Source organism: Strix aluco, chromosome 1, assembly GCF_031877795.1.
Source record: "Strix aluco isolate bStrAlu1 chromosome 1, bStrAlu1.hap1, whole genome shotgun sequence".
NCBI classification, from domain to species: domain Eukaryota; kingdom Metazoa; phylum Chordata; class Aves; order Strigiformes; family Strigidae; genus Strix; species Strix aluco.
The window spans coordinates 144,875,422-144,887,246 of NC_133931.1; the positions used below are offsets into that span (position 1 = coordinate 144,875,422).

The 11,825-nt window shown below is 36.6% G+C and overlaps 1 protein-coding gene across 2 annotated transcripts in view; it reads right to left on the reverse strand.

Moving 5' to 3' along the window:
- Positions 1 to 232: 232 nt before the first annotated feature.
- ZNF385D (zinc finger protein 385D) overlaps positions 233 to 11,825 on the reverse strand; it is a 446,378-nt gene continuing 434,785 nt past the window's right edge. For both annotated transcript variants that reach the window (XM_074838710.1, XM_074838721.1), the window contains 3 exons: positions 9,933 to 10,111; positions 8,470 to 8,571; positions 233 to 4,331 (listed from right to left, as the gene is read on the reverse strand). In XM_074838710.1, coding sequence (XP_074694811.1) covers positions 4,098 to 4,331; positions 8,470 to 8,571; positions 9,933 to 10,111 — 515 coding nt within the window. In that variant the 3' untranslated portion in view covers positions 233 to 4,097. The remainder of the gene's footprint in view (positions 4,332 to 8,469; positions 8,572 to 9,932; positions 10,112 to 11,825) is intronic.

Genomic DNA, 11,825 nt, shown 5'->3' on the forward strand with positions numbered 1-11,825 from the left:
TCAGGGAATATCAAGCCAATACTCTATTGTATTTTGGGGGATTAGAATAGAAGTGACTAAGGGCAGGTCTATTCAGTTATAGTATTCTTGGTATAACTGGAAGATAATGAGTGTGAGACATTAAATTTACCCATAGCATCCTTGCACTGATTTAGCACCTAAAAAGTCTTTTCAACTTTTAAAATACAGAGCCAATTGTAACATTCCAGTACTAAAATGACAGATGTAACTCTTCTAGTTATATTAACTTTATTAGCTATTCTTAATTTTATATAGCTTTATCTTAAAATAAAGATGTATACTTTTCAAATACAATATTCCTTGACATGGCCAGTTCATTTTTTTTCTTCCAGTTCATTTTAAATCATCATATTTATACCATTTGCTTACCAATCTCTCACATCAGCTTTTACAGCAGCTCTCAAGAAGGTAACTGATTTCATGGTTTAGAGCAATGATGATCCTTCAGAACAAAGGTTTGAAGCCAGAGATAGTTGGAAAAATGCAGACAGGTAAAAATATAAATATATATCCCTCCCACAAAATTACCATCTCTTCGGGTCAGAACAGAATAGTAATTCTTTAACACTTTGTATAGAATTTAAGAAAACATCCCTGAACCTATTTGTTTTTCCAAGTTCATACCCAGCCATTTCCCTGTAGGCTGATTTCACACTGTTATTCCAGTGAGTCACTGTGTCTTCGATGAAATGAAGTGTGCTTTAGGCTTCCTTTTGGCCCTGGACTGTTACTGTAACATAAAATATGATGACACATTTTTCTTTTATAGGACTCTCCATATTGGATATATTGGCAAGTAGGTGTAAAGTGTCTTCTGTTTGCCAGCTCCTTTGTCAGCTGCTGTGGACATACCCTTGACTGGAAGCTCCCCTTGCCCAATCAGATTGCTGTGCCAGTATTTTCCTTGACATATATATAATATAAAACTGCTGTGCGGACATCCTGAGTACATTGACTTGTTACTGACTAAGAGGGGGTGGAACAGCAAGGCACAGAAAATCCACTATACATTCTAACATTTAGGCTTTATCCTTTATTAGGTAGTGAGTAAGAGACATAAAAAGAATTGAGTTTGTTGTTTACAGCTGAAATTTAAAAGAGACTTGTGTGAACAAAACTTGTTCCATAGAGCACTGTGACAAAAGAGGTCCAAGAAAACTGAAGGTGTCATTGCAAATTAGCTGATGTAAGTAGTTGGAATGACACTCTTTTTACTTCTAGCAAAACTTGTATTAACTCTGCCCTTAGTACTGTGCCTCCATACATGCCACAGGACACATTTTGGCAAGGGTCAGCCTGTTGATTTTGATGGCATCACAACAACATGGCAGGATGTACAGCAGGTGTCCATGCACCAGAAAGCCGTGCATAAGAGCCTACAGGATATTTGTGGGTCTCCCCTTTTCCCATCTGTGTGCTTTTTCATGGGGAAAAGATTGCCTTCCCAGACCTTCTTCCTTCCCAAAACGCTAGTCCTCCTCTGCTCATTTATCAAGCTCTTAACACAGGCTGTTACAAAAGGCTCTGGAGATAAATGGTGGTTCATGGAGCACAGCTTGAAAACCAGTGCCCTATTCAAGAAGGAATCTGAACACAGCTGGCAATGGTACCACAATTTCTGCACAAAGATGAAAGGTTGAAAGCAGGCTTAAAAGACCAAGGCCAAATTTTTGCAAAGAGGAGTTGAACCTTACTACACTATATTTATGTACCCAAATAAAAGGAAACATTTTCTAAATTGAGTGTTAGGCGCAGGCTTTGAAGGTTGGCCTGTTTACTGCCTCTTTACTGGGAGCTGTAGAGTAGGAAGCCCTTTTAAATGTCAGCCCCTAGTTATTTAGGTGCCTAAACTTGGCTTCAGGAACTTAATCATACTCTTCTTGCTTTGAAAATTGGGCCAAAGCAATCCAGCTAGTAACCAGCCCTGAAATCACTATCAGATCTTTTTCATGGCTACATAGGAGTGAATTAAATATAAACAAAAGCCCATTTCATTTCAAGGCACAAACGTTTGCAAATAAACTGGATGAAATACAAATACATAATATAGAACTTATTTTAATACTTCTAGATAAATAAATGCATCTCTTTGGAATTCTTTGGACACAGACATCCATGGAACCTCTTCTTTCTCTCTTTTTATATAATTTTTTTATAAAATCTAAATGCAGAGAGGTTTAAAAAATGGCAAATACCAATGTATATGGAAGGCTCAATGATGAACTGCAAGTCAAAAGTGCTGTATATTCCCATCCTCTTTATCTCCCAATTGTCCATATTAACCACAGGCAGTATTGTACAGCAACCACATGGTCAATACTTTGCATTACTACCTTTTAATAAAATCTTTCAAATCATTTCTCCATCTAAACTTAAATTATGTTTTTAAATTTTATTCCTCCTAAATGTATGGTAGGCATTTCACTTAGCTACACATCAGAGTGGTCGCATGTGACTCAGCAGCGTACTCCATAATATTAATACATACTTTTCAGCTCCCTATGGGAAAAAGCAGGCAGCAAGAATCAGATTCAAGAAGTCTATTTTTTCTCTGCAGTTTGTTACTTACCACTTAATGACCCACATGTGAAACTCAATGGTTATATAATTACTTTATATAGTAGATTTTCTGTTTATAAGTTATTTTTCTTACTCTAACATATATACAATATATCTATATATACCCCTGATAAATCTTACTTTAAAGGGACACAGTCAACCCCTTTAAGCCTCACAGTAAATATATAAGGCTTTAAGCTGTCCGTACATAAAGGTCAGCTACAGAATTCAAGGGTCCCTTCAGATCCTAAAGGTTGTATTTGTTCCAAACCCATAATGTGCAGTTATCTCGTAATATGTATCTCATGTGTTGCTGTTTACATTTTATAGGTATATTAAGACATTTTATATCACATCAGTAGGAAATAAAACAAGAGAATAAATCTGTTTCTAAGACTAAGCCTATTGCAAAAGATGTTACCTGTATCTACAGACACTCCCACTGGTGTGATATAAAAAGAATATGTGCCATTCTTGGAATGAAATTCTGGCTACACTGAAGTCAGGAGGAACTTTATACTGACTTAAAATGAGGCCAGGATTTCCTCCTGTTTTCATTTGCTAATTATGACTATGTGTAACCCATTTGTGTCTTCCCTCTGCTCAACACTAAAGTGTCAGACCTTTTTCATGACAAGAGTGTATTTTTTGCTGTCCACTGGCATACCTTAGACATTGATCTATCCTGTATGTATTACATGTTTTGAATATACACACACTGTACACACGTTAAATAAAAGTTTGACGTACTCTGTGTACAGCATCTGGATTTTTTTCCCCCTGCTAAAACTTCTTTATCATTTACTTTGCCCTAACCATAGATTATCTTCACGCCCATTCTTCTACGGGTGAGGAAAATAATTTTTGCTCACCAGGAACAGCTCCACATTATTGTCATCATTTTTGACTACTTACCAAAGTGACATAATTTGTTCATTTTATCTTTTGCAACTCAGTTAGAAACCTAGTGGCATAGATAGAGACACAATACTACTGTTTTACAAGACATCTATTGTATCTACTTTTGTTCAGATAAATACCCAGTAACTGCTGAGTTGGCAGGAGGATTGGTAAGGGTGCTACTATTCACAGTGTTTCTTTTTTTTTTTTCCTTCTTCTTTAATCTACAGAATAAAGTATTTTATGTACATTGGAACCAGTTAATGCCCTTTAGACAAATTTGTAAGTTGTTTCATAAAGCAGGAAAGACATTGCAGGGAAATATGTGCCAAAAAGCACAGTCAAAAGGCTTCATAAGTTTTATATGTCACTACAAGTCAATGCTGGAGATCAGTTCTAAAACGATCAATACTCAAGAGGAATGTTCTCATCTGGAGAAAATACTGCCCATTCCCCCTTTTAGAATTTGTTCAGTTCTCTATCAAAAGTCCTGGCTCTTCATATATACTTTAAACTATAAATAAACACTGCATAGTTCAATGTTCTTGATTTTCATTTTTTTTTGTTTTGATTTGATTTGAAAAATTATTGCAGTACAATTAATTCCTGTTTGGAGTTCAGTAAGGAGCAAACAGCACGGGAGTATGGGTGGTCCGTATAGGCCCTGGAGCTGGTCGTAGGAGTGCTGGAGGAAGTGCTGAAGTCTGGAAAAGGGTGGCTGCTGGGGCTGTGCGAAGACTGAAGGGGGAATTCACAGCCACAGCAGCAGCTGCTGCTGCAGCTGCTAGTGGATTTGGTAAGATTCGTGGAGCCATCGGCTTTGAAGGTTCCTTTGAAAATACTAATTTTACCTGTGGGGAAGAGAGAAAACAAACAAACAGAGACACATCATTTGTTCATATTAGCTACACGACAGGGAGCTTGACTTAACATTGTAAGTGCAAAATCAAGCAAGAGAGTCCTCATAGTGGCTACTGACTCTATGAGCTGCAGGCTTGTGACAGGAGAAATGATCTCACACATTGGACGAGGGTGAGCAGGATTTGGTTGTGGACAAAGCCTTATCATTGAGACTTATAATTTAATACGAGATCAGAAATCAAAGCAAACCTAAAAACGGGCTGGGCAATCTGCACCAAAGTAAAGCTGCAGGTACCCTGCAAGAATTAAATACGGAAGAATTAGCCATCAATTAAAAGACCTCCATCTACACAGCTTTACGATAGAGACCAGCGCAGAATGAAAGCATATCCTGTTCCCTGGTTTGACTAAGAAGGTACTTTTTGTTTTAATCATTAGGATGCAAGTTCTACTTAAAATTAAGATCTCCAGCTAGCATTTTTTTATTAGATCCTGACTCTAAGAATGAGCAAATAAACAAACTTTATCTTGCACCAGTTATGACAATCTTCTATGTTTCACATGTTAAAATAGATGATGAATACTATGGTGCTGCCCTATGTCATTTTTCTGTGTCTTCAAATGTTTTTCGCTAAGACACTGTTCATTCTTACAAGGACTGTGAAAAACTGGCAGGTATTTTATAATGTTGTCATCATGAAAAAAAATCTTACCTATATCACTTAGTATGGTGCCAAACCATGGTATTTTTGTTACTGTCACTGAGGCTTCTGCTTTAAAAATGTTTAAATCATGAGTCTTGTGCACTACCAAATACAATTTAGAAAACTCCTCATTTAGAGTTTCCAAAATGAAAAAAAACCTGAAGCTTTTCCCAGACTGATTGAAAGTACTCACAGAGGTCCATTATTATTTAAGAGAATTTACATTTGGTATGCATACAAATGAACATCAGAGTAGTCTATATAGATTTCTGCAGATTTCAGTGGGATTTCAAGTTTCTAATGAGATGCCAGAAGCCTGAATACCGTTGTTGTTCTGGTTTTATAACTCTGAGATAAGAATAGAAACCTCATCCACTGACAAAGAAAAGTTCCCGTTGGCTCTGATGGACTTTTGGTGGGTCTGTGTCCTGGCATGACCTGAGGACCTTTGCAAAGAACATAAACCTGAATATGTGGTACTGAATATACAGAATATGAATATATGTACCATGCTGTGGTACATCTCAGTGTATGGACATTTCTCACTCACAGGGAAACACAATTTCTAATCCTTGAATTGAAAGGGGCTTTCAAATAATTAACTTGCAGTATATCAGTCTGATATTTTCAATTCAACAGTACCTTGGTGAGTGAATAGTCAGAAGGTAAGGACAGGAGTACTCTGGCATGAACCACCAGCGAGTTTCATAGTTACACTACCACCATATTCCAAAAAATCTGCTGGTTCTTTACCAACCAGATGGATACAGGATATTTACTTATCCTAATACCCACTGGCAACTCTGCTGGCCTTAAGGTTCTTTAAAGCTCTGGGAGAGATACTCAGAGGGGACCAGATTCTGTAATTCTCTTAACGGAGGACATAACGGATGCTAGACACAAAATTCCTCATGGTGCCTATGAAAAGCAATGATCTGATCTTTTCCTTGATCGATGTTACACCCACTGATCCAGGCTGTCTTCTTCCCTTGCTGAGCATTTGACGTTTTCCTCTTTCCTTACATTTTTTAGTAAATGCTTTTTTCAGCCTTGTTTAGAACAAACAAGGAAAAAAAGTCTCTAACAAAAAAAAAAAAAAATCCTGAGTACAAAGTACAAAAAAACTCCAGCCAAAACCAGGGCTCTGATTGTGGTCTAGAATTCCCAGTGAAGGATGTTTTTCATAAGAGCTATTTTATTGCGGAAAGTTTGGACTATGAAGCAACTGATAACCTCTTTCTCTCAAGTGTAGTATTTTATACATGCTGGACATCTGTGGCTTAAAGAAATATCAAGTAAGACCCAACAGTGCAAGATTTCTTAAACTCTGAAACGGTACTGTGGGAATTCATAAAGCTTCTTTCTCTGAAGCATGCAAAACTAGACTAAACAAAGCCGTACAAATGATATTGAAAACTTGGAAAGTTTTTGGTCTAGAAAAGCCATGAAAATGTAGTAAGTCCTTTTTTTAACTTCTGTAGAAAAAAAATATGGTGATGCTTGTATATTTTTTGTCACAAAGATCAACAGTCTTATGAGACTGTTTATATTAAAAGGCTAGGACTGTCTTGTCATTCTTGGAGGAATCAGGAACTTCTAATGAAGTTAGCTTTTCAGTTAATTTATCAACATGGTTCTGATTTCAAGATAGCTTCAAAACTAGTAATATTTAGCATATACAGTATCTTGCACCTTCATTTCATTTCACTCTGCAAGTACTATTTGACACACAGGTCAACATTAAGAGTAAGCTATCCATTATTTGTTTCATTTCCAATGAAGTAAACTCAGGGACAGTAAATTACTTGAAAAATTAGTGAGGAGTAAAGAAAAAGTCTAGAGCTCATCAAAAACATTCACATTCAAAGTAAAATTAGCACATCTTTGGCTTGTTGCTGTGCTATTCTGCATTTCAAGTGACAGCAATTTCGGTATTTTTTCTATTCAAAAACAAAAAGATTAAATGGGGAACTGCTCTCATCCTTTCTCAGCACAGCCTCCATTATAGTACACATATCTGTTAATTTATTGATGACTCATTCTCTCCTTCTTAAATCCCCTTCGCCTCTTTGCTCACCTCTGGCTTGACTTGTATACTGCTAGCAATTGGGAGTGAGGGAGCAGGAAAAGGACACATTGCCTTTATTTGTCTATGCAGCAACCAAATGGCCTTAATCTTTGGCTAGAGTTCTCAGAAATCAACATTACATAAATTGGGAAATAGAGAACTGTGCACAACAGCAAAAGTAATGTAATAGTTATTTTCATCCCCTGGGAAACAATGAATTTCCTATAGTAATAATAATCCTGTCAGAAAGGCTTTAGTGATTCCATATCCTACTTACCTCATTACATATTTTCTATTCCTTTCAGTATAGCTTATATGTATTGGAGACCTTGGTCTTCCTGGTGAATTACTGAAAAACCCTATGGGGCTATTTCCCTACTAGTGGATCTACCAGAACGGTGCACTGCATTATGCTACAACATCCAGGAAAGCTCCTCCTACCCAACTGAATCGTGCATGAATATAGCACTCATGAGGGCTGCCCCAAGAAGGACATGCTTTCTGTTGCCAGGAAAAGAGCTTTACTCAACTTAAAGAGAACTGGGTTTTCACAGAAAAAAGCTCCATATTCTGCCTGCATTAGAGAAGATGGTCAAGGCGTAAGGGGCGAATCTCTATGAGGCCAATGAATCAACATCCTCCCTCTGCCAAAACCCTTACAAAACACCACAGTACATAAAACAATCATGCAGTTTAACTGATGGAGATAAATATCAGATGTTTCACTATCCCATCCACAATATAAGCAGTTTCTTAACTAATGGCAAGATCCTAGAGGGTTTTTTATTAAAAAGTATTAAAAAGTACTTTTATTAAGAAGTAAACCTTTTTCTGAGCTTCTGAAGCTAGTAAGAACTGTGTTTCAGACAGTTTAGCCTGGCAGTAGAAAATGTAACCAGACTATCCTGAAACTGAGTGGAATGAAATGAGAGATGGATTTTTTTAATTGTTTCAATTGTTATCTGAATAAGTTTCTAAATAAGAATAGAATAAAGGTTTTATTGTTTATGAAGTTTTATTTAGTCATTTCATCACTATTGTTCTTGGTGAAAACTGGAAAAATCCTGTTTGACATCTGGAATTTTCTTTAGGCTCTTGCTCTCTAATGACCCTTGAAACAAGCTTCTTTTCTGAGGTTATTCAGAGTAGCTACAAAAACAAGGACCCACAGGTTGTAGTCAAAACCTATCAGAGTGTATAAAAAGTCCCTTGTGGGCTTCCATGGGCTCATTCGGACACTTGTATACTCCCATTGCTTACACTATTCCTCTCATTTTAAACATTTTCCCACTTTTTCTAAAAACCCCACTCAGCAGGGTTAAAATGAAAGTAAAATAAAAAAGGTGATTGGCTTACCCCTAGTGGATGTGTTCCCTTCTGGAGTTTGTTGTAAGGGCTGTATTTAGGCTTAGGCGGCTTCCCAGCAGCTCTGTCTTTGTGCCTTCTACTGCTTATGTGCTGTTAAAATACATTTGGGTAGAAAAAAAAAAAAAAAAAAAAAAAAAGAAGAGTGATAGTTCCTTAATAGATCATTTCAGGCTCTACTTTACACAAGGGTGCTCCGATATTAAAGGCTACTGCTCTTCACAACAGCATTACTTTGACTAATTTAACAACAAATAGCAATAGGGTTTGTTCCAATCTGAATCATCCTTTGTGCATCATGTATTGGGACTGTGATTTTTAGCAGTGCTCAGCTCAACTCTGCTTCCACTGTAGTCAATGATTTTCTCACCTTTGTTAACTTCAACAGGACCTGTTTCAGGTCAAAGACAGAAGCCTTTGAAAAATTCCTCCCTATCTGTATAAAGCACCCATCAAATTCAATCTACTGCTGATAGAAAGTTTAGAAAGAATATTAGATAGTAGAGCATCCCCTATTTGGGGAAAGAAAAAAAAAAAAAAAAAGGCACAAAATTGTTTAAATCCCTAAGAAGCCTGGAGATCCTTTAAAGATTTCAGCTATAGTCACATATCAAACTAAGTGACAGTGAAAAAAACCCAAAAATCCATTATCTTCTTCATAAAATCTATGAGATTTTACAAGAATCCTTCTACACAGACTTTATTGCAGTATTAGATGTAAGAACCTTTTTCAGAACTATATTTTTACTTTGATTTTCATTCTCAAGAGAGAGATCTCAAAAAAAAGACAAAGAACTGGACATTTTTTTTTCCTGAAAGCAGAAGACAAGTATTGCTATTGTCCATTACTGAATTTATCTTCATTCTTGTAAAGTTCCTTAACAAGTATTTAATTCCAAAAGGCATATGGAATTAAACTAAGTGTTTTTCAGAACAAAGGCTTTGTTCATTTGAAGAATGACTGAACATAACTTAGTGTAATTGCAATTTAGAGGTCATGCTTCTCAGTTACAGAATAACACTGATAAAAAAATATTACAAATCCTCTCCATCCCGCATTTCTAAGCAGGTTATTCAGTGTTCTGTGAAAGTACTTGCTGCACTCACCTCCACATCTTTGTCAAGGCAAATATGCAGTACACAAAATGTCAGGGTTTATTAGCTAATGACAATTATAGTCATCTAAAGACAGTTGTAACGTGTTGCAGCTTACAGCTTCTATAACTCTTTAAGAAATATATATAATCAAGAGCTTTTGAGAAAACATATTCTGTGCAAGGGAAAATCATATCCAAAACAAAACATACAGCATGACAGCCAAGTACAAAGGGCAAAATCTATAAGCTCCATTTGGATGCAAACTGTAGACTGACATATGCTGATTGCGTTGGTACTTTATCACCATGAAAACAAAGAATAACCAAGGATTCACACTCTGCAATCTAGCTGAGTACCTGTTTCAGTTGTGTCTCAGAGTTTACGTGCACATCACATATTTCACAGTGAAATGTTTTGTTCTGAAGGCCTGTGTTTCCTTTATTCACAGGTCCTTTGCCTTTTACGCCTGCCCGGGGAAAGGCTTTTATGGTTCCACTTCCATTCCGAGCTTCCAGCATAGTTTTGTGCTTAGTCCCTGGAGACATCAGAAATGGGAAACAGAAACAACTTTGGCAATCTGGTTGCATTAATTGTTTTATTTTCTTTTTAGAAGAAAATCATATGAACCTCAGCTTGGTGCCATGTGCTATCCTTGGAATATGCCCGTGTTTGTCCATATCAGATTCACACCAATGTATTTCACATCTGATATTTAATTATTAGATTACATATCTGTAGGTAATACACTAGAACAAAACAGCCGCACCAGTAAGTAGTGGCACAATCAGGTATCCTGATGTGAAGTTAAATGGGTGTGACTTTTCTGATTAACTCCTGCTGCTAATAAGACCTCAACTGTAGTTGCAAAGGAAGAGTAATTTAGCTATTAAGATGTAGTTGGCTTTGATTTGTAGTCCTCCTGAATGGATTGATCAACAATATGTATTAGGTAGCTTACACTTAAATCTGTAATTAAGTAATTAGTCTCCAAATCAAAAAGGGGCAGAAATTCCTGGCAGCAACCTATGGATCCTTAATGGCCTGCACAGAAACCAAAGTGTGTGAGAAACATACACGTGAGAAAAATGCGCTTGCATTTTTTTATTAAAATAAAGATTGGATAGAAAACAATAGTGTCCTGTTGCTTTACTTTTATTCACACTAAACGATTTGACACACTGTTGACATCCACACAGGTAGTCTGTGATGATAATGGACTACTACTGTGTACGGAACTAGTTTTGCACTGATAATCGCTATATGCACCCACATGTACACTTTTACAGGCATGCACGTGTGTGAGCACACACAGTTTATCAGCAGAGACAGCAAAAACCTGGAGGGTTGTGTTTAAATATTCAGAATAATGTTTTGGCTCTCATCTTTATCAGAAAAATATTTAGAGTCTAACCCTCATATGAAGTTAAATAGGTTAAATGGGTACAGCTTTATGAAGTCAAATTTTCACCAGTTGAAGATCTGGCATACAGCAAACACAGCATTCAAAACTGATTAGGCTTTGTTTCTCATGAATACCAACAAATTATCATTTCCTTTTTCATTTAAGTGGATTCTATAGACATGCCAGAGTTATTTTTTTTTATTACATCATAAAACCATTGATCATTTTGCTGCAGGTATAACGTCACAGTCTTTATGTTTCAAACTTTAGGTTCTCTGTCTGTCTCAACTCTGTTTATCCTGCTGGCAGGTAATGACATCCAAAATCAGGAGGTTTTCTGTAGGATGTTTATAGGTGGCCATTGCCACCACATTAAATCCGAACATTTTAACCCCACTCAACACACCGCCAATCAATAAGATGCTTAAAATAGTGACTGTGAATGATGGCTCTCTACTGCTGGAACTTATTGATGCTACTAGCTCTAATAACAAGAAAAGGTTTAAAAATTAAGAAACATGGAGGTAAGCAATTACCCATTCAACTCTCATGCAGCAGTTGCTATCAGTTGATGAAAACAAAGGGAAAATATGCATAATTTTAACAAGTTATTAACAGACAATATGGAGCTAAGAATTCTAACTCTCATCATTGAACTCTGACAGACTGACGCTCCCTCTTTCAGCCTTAATTTGTTAGATTTCAAACAAAACTAATGGCATTCATACTCAGTTTGCTAGCTGACACAAACAAAACTATGCAAACTCTGAACACCAAAGGTAATGAAGCATAAGCTGTCATTTAGCTCTGTAAGGTTTGGAGGCTGCAAAAGATAAAATGTAAGAAA